General features: G+C 44.6%; 1 protein-coding gene across 1 annotated transcript in view; it reads left to right on the top strand.

Annotated features, from left to right (window-relative positions):
• Window positions 1-19,040, top strand: part of cacna1aa (calcium channel, voltage-dependent, P/Q type, alpha 1A subunit, a) — a gene marked incomplete at both ends in the record, with an annotated part of 78,129 nt that overhangs the window by 21,753 nt on the left and 37,336 nt on the right. The window contains 13 exons of the mRNA XM_079281410.1: window positions 6,328-6,433; window positions 6,861-7,000; window positions 13,049-13,140; window positions 13,877-14,029; window positions 14,405-14,592; window positions 15,833-15,936; window positions 16,074-16,189; window positions 16,907-16,951; window positions 17,079-17,162; window positions 17,812-18,018; window positions 18,316-18,428; window positions 18,578-18,690; window positions 18,788-18,919. Coding sequence (XP_079137536.1) covers window positions 6,328-6,433; window positions 6,861-7,000; window positions 13,049-13,140; window positions 13,877-14,029; window positions 14,405-14,592; window positions 15,833-15,936; window positions 16,074-16,189; window positions 16,907-16,951; window positions 17,079-17,162; window positions 17,812-18,018; window positions 18,316-18,428; window positions 18,578-18,690; window positions 18,788-18,919 — 1,593 coding nt within the window. The remainder of the gene's footprint in view (window positions 1-6,327; window positions 6,434-6,860; window positions 7,001-13,048; window positions 13,141-13,876; window positions 14,030-14,404; window positions 14,593-15,832; window positions 15,937-16,073; window positions 16,190-16,906; window positions 16,952-17,078; window positions 17,163-17,811; window positions 18,019-18,315; window positions 18,429-18,577; window positions 18,691-18,787; window positions 18,920-19,040) is intronic.

Below are 19,040 nucleotides of genomic sequence, written 5' to 3' on the forward strand. Positions count from 1 at the left end.
AGAGTGCCATCAAGTGCTGAGGAGGAACGGTTCACCAACAGAGACTGAAAATGACGAGCAACAATGTTCTCAGATTGTAAATTGATCCTCGAGATTCTGATGAATGCATCGTGTCAGCTGCTTTTTTGATATACTGCAGATAGGTGCCCTTGTAACATGTGTGGCAATTGAGAAATGGAAGCAAAATCGATATGGAAACACGCTGCCGTGTAGCAACCGGGACATAAATCACAATAGAAATGTTGGTTTCAAATAGCTGAATCAACTTTGTTAGTCTTTAAGGGTCAAATGGCATTTAGGATTTATTAGAAATGTAGATAAGTATCATAGAATTAAGATACTGTCCGTCCATGTTTACTCCCTACACATGTCTGCATTGCACATTGAATCGAAGATCTTTCCTTCTTGTCTTTGTTTCTCTCTCTCTCTCTCTCTCTCCTCTCTCTCGCTCTCTCTCTCCTCTCTGCATTTTTCTCCTTCCCCTTCCTCTTAGCTGTGCATTCTGGCTCTGTTGAATAATTCAGTTGAGTTGCTGGCTCAGTGTGTGTCTTTGAGAATGTATATGACTGCTTGTGTGTGTGTGTGAAGGGTGCAGTGACGTGGGGCTATTTTTGGGATTCTGATACGTGGAGAGAGAGAAAAAAATAGTCTGTGATGGATTGATTTTTTGGGGATTTTTTTATTTGTTGTGCCTGTGTTCTTTAGTCACGTGCTGCAGCTTTTACGAGACAAACTCTGCTGGGAACCTTCACTCTACCTGCAGGGCATGCTGACACACACACACACACACACACACACACACACGCACACACTCTTTGGCTGCTAAGTGCATACTGTTGAATCAGCAGATACTGTCAGGTCTACAGACACACGTTCATACCAACACACCTGCAGCTGCACCGCGACCTGAACATACAGCTCATGTAAAAAAGATGTCATATGCTACACTGATATTCTACACACAGCCCACAGTGCATACACACACACACGCGCACGCACATAAACCACCGTCAGCATCTTGTACAAAGTGACAACTCGGCTACATGTGGGAGAGGCGGTGGCAGGGGTGAGATAGAGACACAGCATATGGCGTGTGGATAAACAGGCAGCAGTGGGCGACTGTAAAGACTCTACACACTGATTGATGGTAAATCCGTCTGAGAGAGGCCAAGCAGGGCTAAACTGGCCTTCGAGCACTCCTATGTTGTTTGGCAATGCAGTGAAACGTGGTGGGATGTGTAGAATCATTCTTTATTTTTACCACTGAGGCATGGCTTTGGTTTGGGTTTCATGTCGGAACGTGTTTGATACCTGTTCTTTTTATGATTTTGGTCACAGTATTGAATGCCACAGTAAAAATCCTGTTTTGTTTTTGGATCAATATTGTCCCGTGTGACAACGCCTCTCTGTGGAGGCCATTTTATTGCGGTGGATGTCCTCTACTGCCGAGTGGGTATACTGTAGGGAGACACAAGCAAAGCGGATCACTGCAGATCCTCATCCTGGAACGAACATATGTGAACTCATACAGTCAGAATGGAGACTCCATGTTAAGTATTGTGGACTTTAAGATTCCCGGCTAAAGCTTGGACAACAATTAATGACATATATTCATTTTACAAAAAACGTGTTGCTGGGTGTGAAAATGCACGAACTTTTCTGTGAGTCTATTAAAAATGTATGATGCAGGAATAAAATGAGGCGCTTCGACCGTGTCTCTTATCTTTCATGGTTTGCTGATTATCAAAATAATTTGGCGAGATAGGTCTCAAACACAGTGCTTAATCCCATTCAGTCTTTATCAAATCAGTGCTTATGAGAGAAAAATGACATGGAAATGAAGTAATCATTTGAGCTGCCCTGCCAGTGCTGCACTGCATAATGCAACAGGACAGAGAGGGAGAGAGAGGGATGAAGGGAGAGAGAATGAGGAGGGGAGAGAGGATGAGGAGGGGAGAGAGAATGAGGAGGGGAGAGAGAATGAGGAGGGGAGAGAGGATGAGGAGGGGAGAGAGAATGAGGAGGGGAGAGAGGATGAGGAGGGGAGAGAGGGTGAGGAGGGGAGAGAGGGTGAGGAGGGGAGAGAGGGAGAGGAGGGGAGAGAGGGAGAGGAGGGGGGAGAGGAAGGGAGAGAGGATGAGGAAGGGAGAGAGGGAGATGAGGGGAGAGAGGATGAGGAAGGGAGAGAGGGTGAGGAGGGGAGAGAGGGAGAGGAAGGGAGAGAGGATGAGGAAGGGAGAGAGGGTGAGGAAGGGAGAGAGGGTGAGGAAGGGAGAGAGGGTGAGGAAGGGAGATGAGGGGAGAGAGGGTGAGGAAGGGAGAGAGGGTGAGGAAGGGAGAGAGGGTGAGGAGGGGAGAGAAGGTGAGGAAGGGAGAGAGGGTGAGGAAGGGAGAGAAGGTGAGGAAGGGAGAGAGGATGAGGAAGGGAGAGAGGATGAGGAAGGGAGAGAGGATGAGGAAGGGAGAGAGGATGAGGAAGGGAGAGAGGATGAGGAAGGGAGAGAGGATGAGGAAAGGAGGGGAAAGTATCCAGGGCCATATAGAAACTGACAGTTTGCTAAATTTTGACTTGTTTTTTTTCTTCTTCTTCAAAAGATTCACATGCAACACGACCAAATTACATTCATAAATTGTTTGTTGACAATATTTTGTAAGTACGTCCTTCATACCACAAACAAACACAAAAAGAGACAGATGTGTAGAGAGAAAGATAGAATACTCGTAGGCAAGGTGATTATTTTGTCCTTGTGGCTCCATTAGTTTTCATATTTGCAAAGCCAGACTCCTGTCTCTGAAGTAAACTTCATAAAGGATTTTCTTTTCTTGACAAACATTTCAAGTGAATGTATTACAGTTAAAAAAAATAGCAATGGTGGTTCATCAGAATAAAACCAGTGCGTGGTGTGCTATTACGCTTGTTTTTATTCATCGGGGAGGCTGGCACCTTCCTAAAGGGTAGCAGCTGGTCTGGACTCTGTTGGCAGACCAGTGGAGTGAAGGGAAGTCTGGTGTTGGTGTGTGTGCGTACAGCACATGTATGAAAATGTCTGCTTGAACGACAATATGACACACGCATGGATGGGGTGGGGAGCGGCGGGGCTGTGTGAGGGGTGGACATTTTGACAAGACTGTTCTGTGACAGTCGTGTGTGTGTGTCGGCATATAGTGTGTAAGCGTTCGTGTGTTTTCCATCATGCATACTTGCCATGTTGTAGATTTAAGGATTTCCAATTGTGAGACAAAAAGGAGCATATATGCTTATGTGGTGGTGCAGAAATGTGTGTTTCAAGATATGGAAGCATGCTGCAGTGATTTCATACAGAGCTGTGTGTCACATACATACTCCATGTGAAAGTATGATGTGTAGTATTCCACCCACTCTCTCGATACACATATATTTATGTGTGTGTGTGTGTTGGCACTAACCTACTTTCGACAGCATACACACCGCTCGAAAGAAGAAAATGCCGCAATACTCTCACCCCTCTGTCATTCTCTCGCTTTATCCCTCATTCAGCACGATGCTCTTCGTCTCTGTCCTTCTCTCCTCCTCACTGTTGTTTTCCTCCCTCTGCTCGGCCCTCCGCCCGTCTCTCGCTTTCATTCCTCACCACTCACTCTCGTCAGTCATGTCTGTGCCCACAGGACACTTTCTCTCTCTCTCTTTCTCTCTTTCTTCTATCTCTTTCATCTAGCCCTCCATATATTTCCCTCCTATCCAACCTTTTTTTGTTGTTTTCTTCATCCCCTCTCACGCTCCATCTCTTGCCGTCGGTGTCCTCGTGCGTTTGCTGACGCGCCGTCTCACTCGATACTGAACGGAGATGGCGTGATAGAGGTCGGGAGGATTGATGGGAGGACTCGGTGAGAGAACGATGGACTCGGGAGAGATCCAAGAAAGTGGGAGAGACAGAGAAGCAATGGGGAGAAGAGCAGAGAGGAAGAGATATCGGGATGTGAGAGGAGATGGGGATGTAAAAGCAGAGAGCTACTGTATGGGAGAAAGAGAGAGGAGGCTTAACAGGCAGGTAGGGAGAGAAGTATATCAGTGAGAAGCAGGCAGGAGCTTTGCTGAGGAGAGAAGTTAGGAGAGAGAGCGAACATGAAGACTGTACGGAGCGGTGATGGACAAGGTGAAGGAAAGGCCAGCAGACGTGTGCATGCTTCACTTGGCTCCAGTTTTGTACTTTGAGAGCCTCACTTCCCTTTTCTTGGCCAGACAGGAAATAAAATAAATGCATACGCAGAACCACATGTAGAGCGAGAAACGCACGGGAGGAAAAAGAGAGAGAGAGCGAGACTGAGGACAAAGCAAAGTACGTGCGCACAATGTTTATTAAGACAAAGATTCACAAGTATGCTGATGCCATGTAAAATGTAACTTTTTCACTATCTCTACATAGCCACACTGAAGATGACATATATTTATGAAAATGCTTCTTTTGAACACAATCCCTTCTAGCCAGGTGTCTCACTTTGTCTCCCTCTCTCTCTGTCTCTCTATATCTCTCTCACTCTTTCCCAGTTCTTCCCTTTAACTCCGTCACATTGCTATATATAGTCATTGAGGAACATAAATGAAACATAATGCGGGGACAAAATGTGCCAAATGATCATCTCACACACACGCACGCACACACACACACACACACACACACACACACACACACACACCGTCCGCACCTTTGTCCCTTTGTCCCTGTGTTTCTATATCAGTCTCTCTCCTCCTCTCTGTGTCTCCTTGCTCCTCTCTGTGTCTCTCTTTCCCTTTTTTCAGTCAACTACACCCTGCCTTCTCACAGCCCCACACACACACACACACACACACACACACACACGTGCATATGCATATGTACATGTACACACACATTCATACACACTCATTGCTGGGGGGCAGGGAGGCTAATTGAGTGGTGCCCTGGGTGTTCTGGTAAATGTGTGCATGAGTAAAGAGCGGTCACACACACACACACACACACACACACACACACACACACACACACACATATGCAAATACACATTGTGTGTTTGGACCAGGCTAGAGCCGCTTTTTAGACACAGAGGCATAACAGACATGTTTCACATGTGCACACATGATGTGTTTCCATAAATAGCCTCCGTTCAGTTTCTCCCTGATACTACCTTGGGAGAACAGCTCCCGAAGGAAGCAATCAAGTAGGAAAGAGGTGAAGAAGAGGAGAACGACTAGGATACAGAGTAGAGTGGAGTAGAAAAGGGAAAGAGTGGATTTCTTGGTCCAGTCACAATGTGTATTTCTACCTTATATGTTGGTGATATGTACACAAAATAACATGACTATTATTAATGGAAGTCAAACTCTCATGCTTTTTGTCCTTGCCTTTTTTTTTCTTCCTCTCTACGTTCCTCCTCCTCCCTTTCTCTTGCTCACTCATTCATCTCCTTCACTCTCTCCCTCTGCCACTCTCACTCTCTCCACTCGCTCTTCTCTTCTCTTTTAAATGTAACTATTCATCTTGTGACCTTAACGAGACATGGAGATTGATTTAAGAAGACCACCAGTGTGTGTGTGTGTGTGTGTGTGTGTGTGTGTGTGTGTGTTAGAGAAAGAGAGAGAGAAACGCAATTAGATTTACAATGACACACGCCCTCTGTTCTTTATTTCTCTCTCTTTCTCTCTCCCTCCCTCCCTCAACTAGCCCTTAGATGTTGTGTACATAGAGATAAACGGTGATGTCACAATAAATCTCGCCCAGCATCCAGGCAAGCTATTACACATCAACACTTTAATGTAGCCCGAGTGTGTGTGTGTGTGTGTGTGTGTGTGGGTGTGTTTGTTTGTCTGTGTGGGTGGTGTCTTACCAAAACATAGACTTAGCATATTTAACTGACTCACAATGATGACGTGTGTGTGTGTGTGTGTGTGTGTGTGTGTGTGTAATATAAACAGGCGGCTACAGCACTGAGAGGCCATTGGTCCATTTGAGCTACAGGCTGCTGTCTGAATCGCTGACCTTCTTTGTATTCGCATGGCATACATTTGACCTTAAATCCTTTGCCACCATGGCACATGTTATGCAGGATTTAAGTTTCCATTGTTGTAATCAATATTTCAATTAGATTTTTGTGGTATTTTACTGCTTTTTTGAATTAATGAAATTCCATGCCAGATTGACAAAACTAAAGTGACTCAATCCACTATGAGGATGAGGCACATCATGCCATGACTATGTACAAAAATCACTGATCATGTCAAGCTGTCTTTTTTTTAAACGAGTAATATTTTGCATAGAAACTGTTTGGATTCATATCTTCAAAAGTGTTTGTTCCTTGACTGACCTTCCTCACTCCATTTGAGTGGATGATTCTCGCCACCATCATTGCCAACTGCATCGTCTTGGCTCTGGAACAACATTTGCCTGATGGGGACAAGACGCCGCTGTCCGAGCGCCTGGTAAGTTGAACGGGCATGACGCAGCGCGTTGGCCACATGTCAGCACGATTAAATCCAGGTGACAGTTGTGACTCCTCATTGGTTTTACTGCAGTGGAGATGCATGCGGCTACTCGACTGAAAGTGGCAGTTAAAACGAGATGTTTTGATCCAGATGTTCTTTGCTCTACCACAGCACATTATTAAAATACTAAAATAAGTAAGACAAAGATTCACAAGGATATATGCTGATGTGATGTAAAATGTAACGTTTTTACGATCTCTACATAGCCACACTGAAGATGACACATATTTATGAAAATGCTTCTTTTGAACACAATCCCTTCTAGCTACTGATAGGTGTTTCACTCTCTCTCTCTCCCTCTCTCTCTCTCTCTCTCTCCCCCTCTCTCTCTCTCTCTCTCCCTCTCTCTCTCCCTCTCCCTCAGGATGACACGGAGCCGTACTTCATAGGGATCTTCTGTTTTGAGTCTGGAATAAAGATCCTAGCACTTGGTTTCGCCTTCCACAAGAACTCCTACCTGAGGAACGGATGGAACGTCATGGACTTTGTGGTGGTGCTCACAGGGTGAGTGGCAAGCGATTGACGAGCAGAACACACACCCATTTCAGAAAACAGCGGGCCAATTTTCCTGTCATTGAAAACACAAAAAGTGGGAGAAAAAGTCAAATGTCCTGGAAAATCTATTTCCTTAAGCTAACAATGAACAACAGGCTATCTATCAGAGCTCCCCAACACATGCATGGTTAATTAGCATGTTGCTAAAGCCGTTGACTGCATCTCTTCTTAAATCAAACTCGCACAGACAGGAACATATTAGCTTATGGCTCAATCACTGTCTGTTGTACCTGCTGGATCATCACTGCACATGTCTTGGAAACGTTCTGCAAAAATATCACCAGAAAAGAGTGTGAACCCTGTACAAATCACATGTTGTCGTGTGTGTGTGTACATGTTTGTGTGTGTACATGTGTGTATTTGTGTGTGTGTTTGTGAGTGTTCTGTCCCTGCTCCTTTGCCCTAATGAATGGCCCCATTCTGGGCAAAGCAGCAGTCAGATCACAGAGCGGAACTGCAGGCAGCCAGCAGCCTGGGTAGAGAACAAATGTCACCACAATATACACAGAGGGGGGGGGGGGGGGCACAGAGGGAAGAGGCATTGGATAGAAGGTATGAAGGCAGGATGTACAAAAACTCACACGGTGTCGGCAGCTAAGGGAGAGAAGACAGAGAAGCACTGAAAAACGATTGGAAAGAGAGAAATGAAGCGTGTAGGACGTGATGGAGAACCAGCAAGGGAGGGAACGCGCTCCTCTCCAAAAAAAAAAGCAGTCCAATAACTCCATCATAAAAGAGGACTCCAGTTGTGATTCGGACACCTCTCAACTGCAGCAGTGGGACCATGTATAAGGACCAACACTGAAAATGTGTGTGCTTTAGACGCCAAGTCCCCATGCTAGAAATGTTTTTTTTTTGGAAAGAGCTAAATCGTTATCTCAATGAGCAAAGTTTTGTACAGGGAAATGGGATGCAGCCTGAAGAAGACAATAAAAAAGGTGTCAACAAGGGTGAGTTAGGACACATGATAGGATAACGAGAGTGTGTGTACATACATACAAACGGCTTTGTATTTGATTTCTATAAGGTACGCTGATTTGTCTCTGCCAGATGGTTCTGTTTTCCTGTTGATCCATTCATCCGTATGAACACATGACAGTGCATCTTTACAGATACTTACTTTCTCATTTAAGTCGTGCAGGCCGTGTCATACTGTCACATACTGGTGTATGGGTGCAGTTTTTGTAACTCATCCACAAAACTTAACTTTTAATCGAATTATCGAAAGATTTACACAAAGCTGAAGAATCGTTTTTTGAATGCCTGGTTCATATTTTAACAACATGCCTGGTTCTCTTGTTTCATGTGTTTTTCCTCCCAACTTTGCACCTTTGACATTAGAGTGTTTCCATTCATTAAAACAGCAAAGCACAGAGTAAATCACGACATTTTAACAGCAGTAATACTGTTATTCCTGTGCCACTCACTCATTAGACAAGTCATGGGGTGCCGGCTTCTGTGTCCAATGAAATGATTGTGTGAGAGTGCTGGCACAGATTAATATGTTGAGGTCATCGCATGTTTGTGTGCATGCATGTGGTGATTTGGAGAGCTTCTTGGGTTGCATAAACCTTGTCAGCATCTTTGCTGACAATGCACCCGGGAAACTGGAGATTGCGCCCCCTCCCCACCTCTCCCTCACGCACACACACACACACACTGAGCACTGTGTCTGGCAGTATGTCCTCGTGCTTTAATAAGGGCAATCGTGAAGCCAAGCTCGTCTCAGCGTGGCACAACAGAGTGACTGTAAGAGAGAAGAGGAGTGTGAAGACTCGCGGCAGTGAGACAGCAGGAAGTAGCGAGAGAGGCAGAGAGGAAAGAGAGGTAGAGCAGAAGGAAGTGAGGCGGTCCTTAAAACTTCCAGTAAATGCCCCCCCCCCCCCCCCCCCCCCCCCTCTGTTTTGACACTGAAACCCTCTGAGCAAGCATGACACAGCAGTTAAATAATCAGTATCTCCAACACAGGCATTGCTGGTGTGGTGGTAGAGAAGTTGATCCAACATGCAAACAGCACATTTTCTCACAATTAATGTCCAGATGAGAGTAACGCATGTGTCTGTAATGACGACCGATGTTTACAATTGTAACTGCAAATGACTTCCTGTTTTAAACGCTGCTTTGTAGGTTGATGCTCCTTAGACCCTCTTTAGGCTGCATTCCCAATGTTTTCAACGCGTTCTAACATTCCTCTGAACAACAGATGAGATGTTCCGTCTTATCTGTCTTAATTTGTGAAAACATATCTCGAGACACTATTTTGCAAGTTAAGATTTAGAGTAAAGAAAGTGAAGCAAGATGTAAAAAAAGAAAAAAAGAGCGACAAATAAAGAAAAAGCAAACAATGTAAGCGACAGTCATACAACACAACCAGTGGCCTTCATCTGTGTGTCCACCAGCTGTGCTGGTAGCATTTTGCAGCAAAGCAGGAAGCTGCAGCAAGCTGTACAGAGAATAATGCTGCAGCACTTACGGCTCACATACTGTACATTCTCATGATGCATTATGTACACTGACTGAAGTCAATACGTTTTACACTCGCACACACACACATCCTTTGTTGTGCTCTCTCTTTATGAATGGGGGTTGTGTTTTTAGCAGTGCTGCTCTTTGAAGATGAAAGGCTACTTGGCCTTTCCATCCACCCCTGGACAAAACCTTTGATAACACACTGACCAATGCGCACACACACACACACGCGCCATTTCCACTTCAAACATTCTTTTTCATTTCCTACTCCAACCTAGTGCACTTGCTTGCACGACACATAAGAAGACAAACACACAAATGGCACTTAGCATGTCTGAACAGATTAACTATTCAATCCCCAACCTTGTTGGATGTCAGCGGATTTGTAGTAAATTGCCTGAGTGATTTGGCCCTGGGAATAAGCTAGTTGTTTTTTATGCCCACTATTGATTATTAGTCCAATTAACCGTAGTTTACAGCCAGCCTCGCCTTGCATCCTTCCCTCTGTTCCTCCTTCTTGTGCCAGCTGGTTCAGGTTCTTTTCATTAGACACCACTGAGGGGAAGAAAGAAAGGAAGCCGGGAGGATCATTTCAGTGACTTTGTAATAAACTAAAATTTGATGAATCTATGTTCACATGAAAAGAACGTCATTAAGAATAATGACTTATTTTTTACCTAAAATACGTCTCCGTCACCCTCCTTTGTCATTTTAGATGGATTGTGAAATCATGCTCTCTTGAAGTTTAAAATGTGTTTTGTGGAGATTGTGAAGAACAGCTGTCACATTCAGATAATTTAACACTGAATACGACAGTATTGAGGCTCTACCTTGAAGCTGTGTGTGTGTGACATTTTCTTCACCTTTTCGTCGATGTTTCATATTAAATGGAATGAGATTAGAATTAATCGTAGGATAGTGACAGTCTAAATATGTACAAAATAGTTGAATCGCGGCAATATAGGAAAAGCGGGGAGACAAGAGCATTGAGAGACGGAGAATAGATGAAGCAACTTGGTCACTGATGTGGACAGACATATAATTGGCCACATTTTAGCTGAAGTCAGCAGGAAAGCAGGCGGAGAGAGCGGGGCAAAAGAGATGGTGTTTGTATCACGTGTCGGTGTCCCATGAGAGCGGATCAGTGGGGAGATTGTGTTACAGCAATGTGGCTTAATGTGATTAATGTGCTCCTCTGCGTACAGTGCAGGTGTGTTTACCTGTGTGTCCATGTCCCTGGTAAGAAAGAAATAGTTTCCCACTGGTTGTTCCCAATGACCTACTTTCTAGTGCGCATATGTGAATAACATTATGCTCGCTCAATATGTTTGATCTCCAACCAGCGACTGTGTGTGTGTGTGTGTGTGTGTGTGTGTGTGTGTGTGTGTGTGTGTGTGTGTGTGTGTGTGTGTGTGTTTGTGAGGCAGGGGAAAAACAACAACAATCAATCAGGCTCCTCCCTTGGCCCTGTTACCAAGGTGATACAGAGATTCTATCAATGAGCCGAGGTCCCTGTTGCCATGGAAACACTTATGAATGAGAAAGGGCCCGGTAACCGTGGAGACGGTGTGAACGAGGAACTGCCATGGCGGCCTGACACCGTTTTGTGACGGGGGAAACTGAATTCCGTATCATCACCGTCATTCTCGTTGTTACCGGTGCTTTTGATACAATCACAGTGATGGAGATTACAAGGAAATGTGTAATTGCATTCCCAATAATGCAGATGTACACACAAAACGTGTGTGTGTGTGTGTGTGTGTGTGTGTGTTCATGTCTGCACACAGTGAGATACTTCCCCTCTGTCAGCAGCATTAAACTGTTCCTCCATACATCGTGTAAAATGATGCTTTAAGCTTAACACTATGTCCCCACATTTTGAACATCAAGGCTTACTAACCATCATATTAATTATCATCCCCCACTGATCTCCCTGTCTAAATAGATTGTTACTCTGTCATTACTCCTTTCACGATACACGCCGTGTTTCTCCTGCCTCTCTCCCTGTTATGGCCATGCTCTATTGCATTGGCGCAGTGTTCTGTGTTGCAAGCGTCTTCGAGGCTAATGCGTCCTCTTGAGCAAAACACTGAATCCTTACCTGCTTTGTGGGTGATGTTGTGTAGCTGAGCCCGCACTCTGACCTCCCCTTTGAAGCAGAGTGCTCAACACGATTGTTTTGTTATAAGAGTAGCACTGTACATTTATTATCTCTGTCCAGACACTGTCCCTAGATTATCTCAAACATATATTTGGTATATCTTAGTCACTAATTGTCTCTTATATACCTTCCATATGTACATGTGAGTTGCCAAAGGCCAGGATTGCCATCACTGATTGACCACACACACACAGCTGAAGCACAGTTTAGCCTCGTGACCAAACCAGGGACCTCTCAGTTACAAGTCAGCCTCTGATGAGGCATTTGATACCACACAATGTCATCACAAGGACCCCAGCCTACAGGGATGGAGCACCTACCACTGGGAGGGCTTCCTGGTAATTTAATACAGCATTCACCCATAGATCCCAGGTCGGTGATACAGTCCCCTTCTTGCCATTTGTATAGGTTTCCAAGCAAAGCAGGCTGACTTCAAGCCTGTGATTAAGGCTCTGCTGTGGGCCTCTTAGTGAAACAGAGGAAAGTGGAAATGTGTCAGAGAGAGAGAGAAGGAGGAGGAAGGATGATTCAGTGTGCGTCAGACGAGGGAAGTGACTGGAAGTCTGGCGGCACAAAGGAACACACACACACACACACACACATGCTGTTTACAAGTCTGTATCCAGACGATGAGCGGTGATACAGGCGCTGTAACACACATTGCATCACGTTGACTCTGTAGTCTGGCTACGGCTCGAAGAGAAACATTTTAAACGCACCAAGAATAAAAATTGGCTGAAATGAGCGAGTCAGCATCTCTGATTTTCACCATCAGTGCTCCCGCTCCCTCATCGCCTCTCTCTCTCGCTCTCTCTCGCTCTCTCTCTCTCTCTCTCTCTCTCTCTCTCTCTCTCTCTCTCTCTCTCTCTCGCTCTCTCTCTCTCTCTCTCTCTCTCTCTCTCTCTCTCTCTCTCTCTCTCTGTCTCTGTCTCTCTGTCTCCCCATGTCTCTGACTTTCTCTCTCTTCTAACTTCCCTCTTTGTCCCTCCATCTTCCCTCTCCTCCCCACCACTTTATCTCTCCTTTCAGCCCATCTCTCGTCCTGAAACACTTCTCTGTCCGACTTCACTTGTCAGCTCTATTGATCAGCTCAGCTCTTAGAGGATTTAAATACAGAGCTCACCCAGTAGCTTGTAATGACCTGGCATGGGGGCTGTGTTGAAGTGTGTGTGTGTGTGTGTGTGTGTGTGTGTGTGTGTGTGTGTGTGTGTGTGTGTGTGTGTGTGTGTGTGTGTGTGTGTGTGTGTGTGTGTGTGTGTGTGTGTGTTTCTAAAAGTGTATGTGGCTGACTGACAGTGACAAGCTTGACTCGCTTGAATATTGATTGTCTTTGCACACGTTTGTGCTTTTATTCTCTCTCCCTTTAGGATCCTGTCCACTGTGGGTTCAGATTTCGACTTGCGGACCCTCAGGGCTGTGCGTGTATTGAGGCCCCTCAAACTGGTGTCCGGTATTCCCAGTAAGTCAAAACTCTTCAATTGACATTTTTCCGCTAGCCTGCTGCCTATTTCCCAAACCACTCCTTTGTTATTCCTTTGTTGAGGAAATTACATTTCTTTATGTTCTTTATTTTATTGGAGGATCAAAATAGCACGGAGAAGCATCTTGTGTCGAGGTGTTATGCAGCTTCTGTGTTGTTCTGCATAATGCACCCAGTGTTCCAACAAAAGTGGTTCTTCTCCGCTCCTGTTTTAAACGTTGTAGCGGCAGCAGTGTTCCAGCACCACTGCAGTGTTATTAATAGCCCGGACTCCACTACAAGGCTGAACAGGCAAACCCAGGCTTACTCATCACAAGAGTCGCCGAGCTTCCTGTGAAAAGCAAATCAGAGTTCCATTCCAATCATCATATGTGATGTGATATATATATATACCTTTGAACAGTATGATGGGTTTCCACACAACAACAGTTCACATGAAACTAAACCTACTGCAGTATGTTGCATTTGAGACCCTTTGTTTGTTAGAAAACGTACAAGAAAAAACTCAGGTGTAGTGTTGATTTTACCTTAACTAAATATGTCGCATATGCTGACGATATTGTGTGATCACAGGTTAAACTGCTAAATACAAAGAGGGAGGAGGGAGCAGGTGGCACCTCCTCTGTCTTTCATATCCCTGCAAATGATTCTAATTGTTGAAAAAAACATTGAAATTGGTGATGGATAATAATGTTCTGAACACTGTGTCCTGCAGGCTTACAGGTGGTGCTCAAATCCATCATGAAGGCCATGATTCCTCTTCTGCAGATTGGCCTGCTTCTTTTCTTCGCCATCCTCATGTTCGCCATCATCGGCCTGGAGTTCTACATGGGCAAATTCCACACAACCTGCTTCGACAATCACACAAGTAAACGAGTGTGTTCATGTGATGGAAAAGGCACTTTCAAGGGATGTAGTCTAGTTCATTGGCCATTTCTGCACGCTTTGCTCCTTTACCCTGTATGGAGTTTGGATAATAAACATAACTTTCCATCTTCAAATAATTAAAACGGTTGAAAACTTGTTGTTTGTTGTCTATGGAGCAATCATGATGAATCTCAAATGTAATTCTAGCAGGTTAGACTATTTTATGTCCCCTCTACCTTTTTTTGTTGCCTGTTCCTTCACATATTTAAATTTGAGCCGATGGAGAGTAACTCGCTATTCTCACAAAACTAACGATATATTTGCATACGCCCCGCCCATTGTTCTGAAACACCTCCCCACTTTCATCCGTGTTCAGGTGAGATGCGAGAAGAGTTTCCATGTGGGACGGAGCCTCCGTCCCGGCTGTGTCCGGAGGGCACCATGTGCAGACAGTACTGGCTGGGACCAAACTACGGCATCACACAGTTTGACAACATCCTGTTTGCTATCCTCACCGTCTTCCAGTGTATCACCATGGAGGGCTGGACCGACCTGCTCTACTATGTATGTACTGCTGACACCATATCTGAAAGACAGTGGCAACGGTTGCTAGCAGAGCAGAGGGAGATTAGGGTCGTCTCTCTCCCCATCTCCTCTATACTATCTTATTCTTCCCATTTCGTTTCTCTTTTTCTTAGCTCTATTACCTCCCTTCATTCCCTTCCTTCCTCTCTTCCCCTCTCACTCTGTGGTCTCTCTCCCTGTGTCCCTCCTTCCCGTTGCTGCTCTATATTTAAAAAGGCCTGTTCAGCCAAAGTTATTCTTGCAGCTGCCGGGGAGGGGAGCGATAAAAGTTTAATGGTAGAAAAAAAAGGGTCTGCGGTTCATTGGGTACACAGCAGCAATACCGGCTTACACGCAGGAAGAAGGGAAGATGGGGCGGGGGGGGGGGGGGGACGTTAGACACGGGAGGCTTTGAGAAGTAGAGCGCAAAGTGGGAAAGAAGAGGGGGTCTGGAGGTGGGAAAGGTTCAAATAAAAAAACAGTGTAAGGTGAGAAGGGATGGAAATATTGCACCAAAAATGGAAGGGAGCAAGGTAAAGAGGTAGGAATGAAGGAAATAATGAACGAACATCAACATGTATGAAAGAAAGAGGGGAAATCAGCAGAAATGGGTCCCAAAGAAGGACGCAAAAGGAGAAAACAATAAAGAGTGAATAAAGGAAATGGAGGGAGTCTGGACAGCGGGATGGAGGAGACGGAGAGGGAGGACCAAAGCGCTCGGTATACATTATTCACTCTGCACTGAGCAGCTAAATAGAGTGGCAGATATGCATTTACTTATTGAGATGACTTAAAGCAAAATCATGTCAGCCCTGCTGTTGTTTATATTTCCAACAGCGGTGGACAGCACTTTTGAGTGCACTGACCTCCATTTGTTTCAATAGCTACGCTGTCTGGACATTTAATGATGACTTTGAGGCAATTTTCTAACCTGTTCGCTCAGATGTTTTTCTTATTATTACAGTATTGCTTTGAAAGTAAGATGCATACCATGTGTGCAGTACCCTGATGACTTTAATTCGACCAGCAGGCATAATAAATGGCACTTGTAATTTGTTTTGCGCACGGCTGCCGAGAACAAACCTTTAACTTTCAGCACAAACGGACCGAAACGTATGCCGCTGCAGCTGATTGATGCAGCTGTGCCCGTTCTACCTGTGTCAAAGAATGTCTAAATGTCTCAGTCGATCAAATGTTGGGTCATTATGAGTTGTGAGAAATTTTGTGCGTGTGTTTCAAGAGCAACGATGCCTCAGGGAGTGCATGGAACTGGATGTACTTCATCCCCCTCATCATCATTGGCTCCTTCTTCATGCTCAACCTGGTGCTCGGTGTATTGTCAGGGTAAGTGTGTGTGTGTGAGCGTGAGATGGTGTTTGTACTTTATTGTATGTATGTCATACTAAAAATGCAAGGTAGCGACATTCAAAGTATCTAAATGTGTGTGTGGTGTGTGTGTGTGTGTGTGTGTCCCTCTGCAGGGAGTTTGCCAAAGAGAGAGAGCGTGTGGAGAACAGAAGTGAGTTCCTGAAGCTCAGAAGACAGCAGCAGATTGAAAGGGAACTCAATGGTTACTTGGAGTGGATCTGCAAAGCTGGTACGTACAATATACTGCATGTGTGGTTCACTTTTCACACACAAAGACACATACAAGCCGAGAGAATTTTAATTCTGTTTTATTTGCAAGAATAACATTTGAGCTTTGTAGTGCAGTTCTGTAGGTTGAACACATTGACGCCTTAACTATCACCATCAAACGATTAAATAATAAAGCTTAAATGATCAGGCACATTTATAATACAGGTTTAGCTCTCTTCACAATGTCATACACACTTGAGTGACAGCCTATACCTGTTCTAGTTGAATATAAGACTTTGTTAGAGTTGCATTGCTGTGGCAAGGATTAAAAACACTTGTTTGACGCTCGGCCAGAGAAGACCCACTGTTGTCCGTAGTTCTCTTTCCCTCTCTTTTCTTTTTGTTCTGACTCATCTGCTGAGGGCAGGTAAGATGTAGAGACCATAAGAGGGGCGGAGGGCTGGATGTTGGAAGGAGCTGATAAAGGGGCAGATAAAAAGCACGGACCTTTGATCTTCTTAAAAAAAGACAATCTACATAAAAACAAGGAAGCTAAAATACAAAAGAGGGAGGGATGAGTAGCAAGCACAGGTGCAGGCCAGACACTGTGTTTCCAGTTCAAAATAAAGCGAGAAATGGTAATTGAAGACAACAAAAGATTGATAGATATTGTTGTCATCAATCATTTATTGAATGTGGCATATTAACTTTTTTTTTTTTTACATGTGTTTTGCAGAAGAGGTCATCTTGGCGGATGATGACAATGAAAATGAATATGATGGTAAAAAATTTCAGATTTGTTGTTTGTGAATACGTGACGTGATTTGTAAAAACGATATCAATACATTTAACACATCCGCAGTGTTGTGTTGTAGATTAAACGCACGTTTGTTTTTCTCTATCAACAGGCTCCCGTAGAAGAGCCACAAAGAACCATAAGAGTAAAGCTGAGCTTCTAAACCCAGAGGAAGGGGAGGGAGATCTGGCAGTAGGTAAGATACATAACCTCTGTCTCTCTCTCTCACACACACACACACACACACACACACACACACACACACACACACACACACACACTCAAAGGCAAAGGCAAACCACAGGTACATACAGATGCTATCTTATCTTGCATATCAGCATTACCTGACCCTCGTCTCCTCTCCTCTGATGCCCCCCCCATCTCTCCATCTCAATAATAACTGTACTCAACCGTATATACAGTGTATAAAGGGGGATATTCCAACAAGCCAACGGGTTATTATTTTGGGAGAGAATTCTTCAATAGCTGCGAGGAGTTTATTGGAAGTGATGTTATACTCTCCTGCTCTTCTCATGAGCAGACTGATCAGGTGAATCCAGGTTGAAGCTGTTATTCCTGAATGATATTCACTCTGTTTACTCCCCATACTCTCCTACTTACCATGAAACCGCTGGGTCGTCATTACTGCATGTGCTCAAGTAGAGTTTGTTGTGTCATTTATTGTACCTCTTACATGTGTCACAAATCAGGGAAGCAGATTGATTTGTACACTGTGTACATTTTTGATTTTCCAAGAGACGAATGCCACATAATTATGCCAATAAACCAGTAATCACTTCACTGTTCAGCTAGCATTGAACCATTTGCCTTGCTTATCCTTTCAGGGTCACCGTTTGCCCGTGCCAGCTTGAAGAGCTCCAAGCTCGAAGGATCAGATTTCAAGCGGCGGGAGCGACGGCTACGCTTCCTCATCCGACGCGTTGTTAAGTCCCAGGCCTTCTACTGGGGCGTGCTGTGTTTGGTGGGCCTGAACACCATGTGTGTGGCTGTGGTGCACTATGACCAGCCAGAACCACTGTCGGATTTTCTATGTGAGTAGGAGGGAGGGGGATACATGCAGCGATTATCTGCACAAACACTCTCATCACAGATTACTGGAAGGGAGTGGGTGAGCAAGGGTGGAAACAAGAAGATGCATCGAAAAAAGAAGATGTATAAAATATATTTTATACAAGCATCATATACCCATGGTTACTTCAGCTAAATGGTGTAGCGTAGGCAACGAAGCAAAAACTGTTTTATATTTGAAATGTATGCTTAAATATACTTTTATCACAAAACACTGCCCTTCCTCCTCGTCCTCCTCCTCTCTTCTTCCCTCCATGTAGATTTTGCTGAATTAATCTTCCTGGGGATATTCTTGACAGAGATGATGGTGAAGATGTATGGCCTGGGCAAACAGGCCTACCTCACCTCCTCTTTCAACTGCTTCGACTGCATTGTGAGTCCCACACAGATGTACACATAAGCACGCGCAAGCACAAACTCACGAGCAGGTGCACACATGTGCACACAATAAATACAGTGTTGATCTGCTGATGTTTGCACGGCTCATTATGATGAATAAGCACATGCTTGTATTTGTGTCAGGTGATATGTGGTAGCATATTTGAAGTGCTGTGGTCCATCATCCAGCCGGGCACATCGTTTGGCATCAGTGTGCTACGAGCTCTCAGGTTATTGAGGATTTTCAAAGTCACCAAGTGAGTCCACTGTATTATAGTTGACATTTTATTTCGGATTATGGCCATAACCTTTCTCTCAATTAACAGCACACACTTTCTGTCTGTTTTCTTCCAGGTACTGGGCATCTTTGCGTAACCTCGTCGTCTCTCTGCTCAACTCCATGAAGTCCATCATCAGCTTGCTCTTCCTGCTCTTCCTCTTCATCGTTGTCTTTGCCCTGCTGGGCATGCAGCTCTTCGGAGGACAGTCAGTGCTGTTTTCCTTTCACCTTGCCTTCTCTCTCTCTCTCTCTCTCTCTACTCCTCTCCTTCCTTTTTGATCGTATGCATTTGATATCATGCTAAGACATTGGTGTCTGTTATTTGCT

The sequence above is a fragment of the Melanostigma gelatinosum genome (assembly GCF_949748355.1).
Source record: "Melanostigma gelatinosum genome assembly, chromosome: 13".
Classification (NCBI taxonomy): Eukaryota; Metazoa; Chordata; class Actinopteri; order Perciformes; family Zoarcidae; genus Melanostigma; species Melanostigma gelatinosum.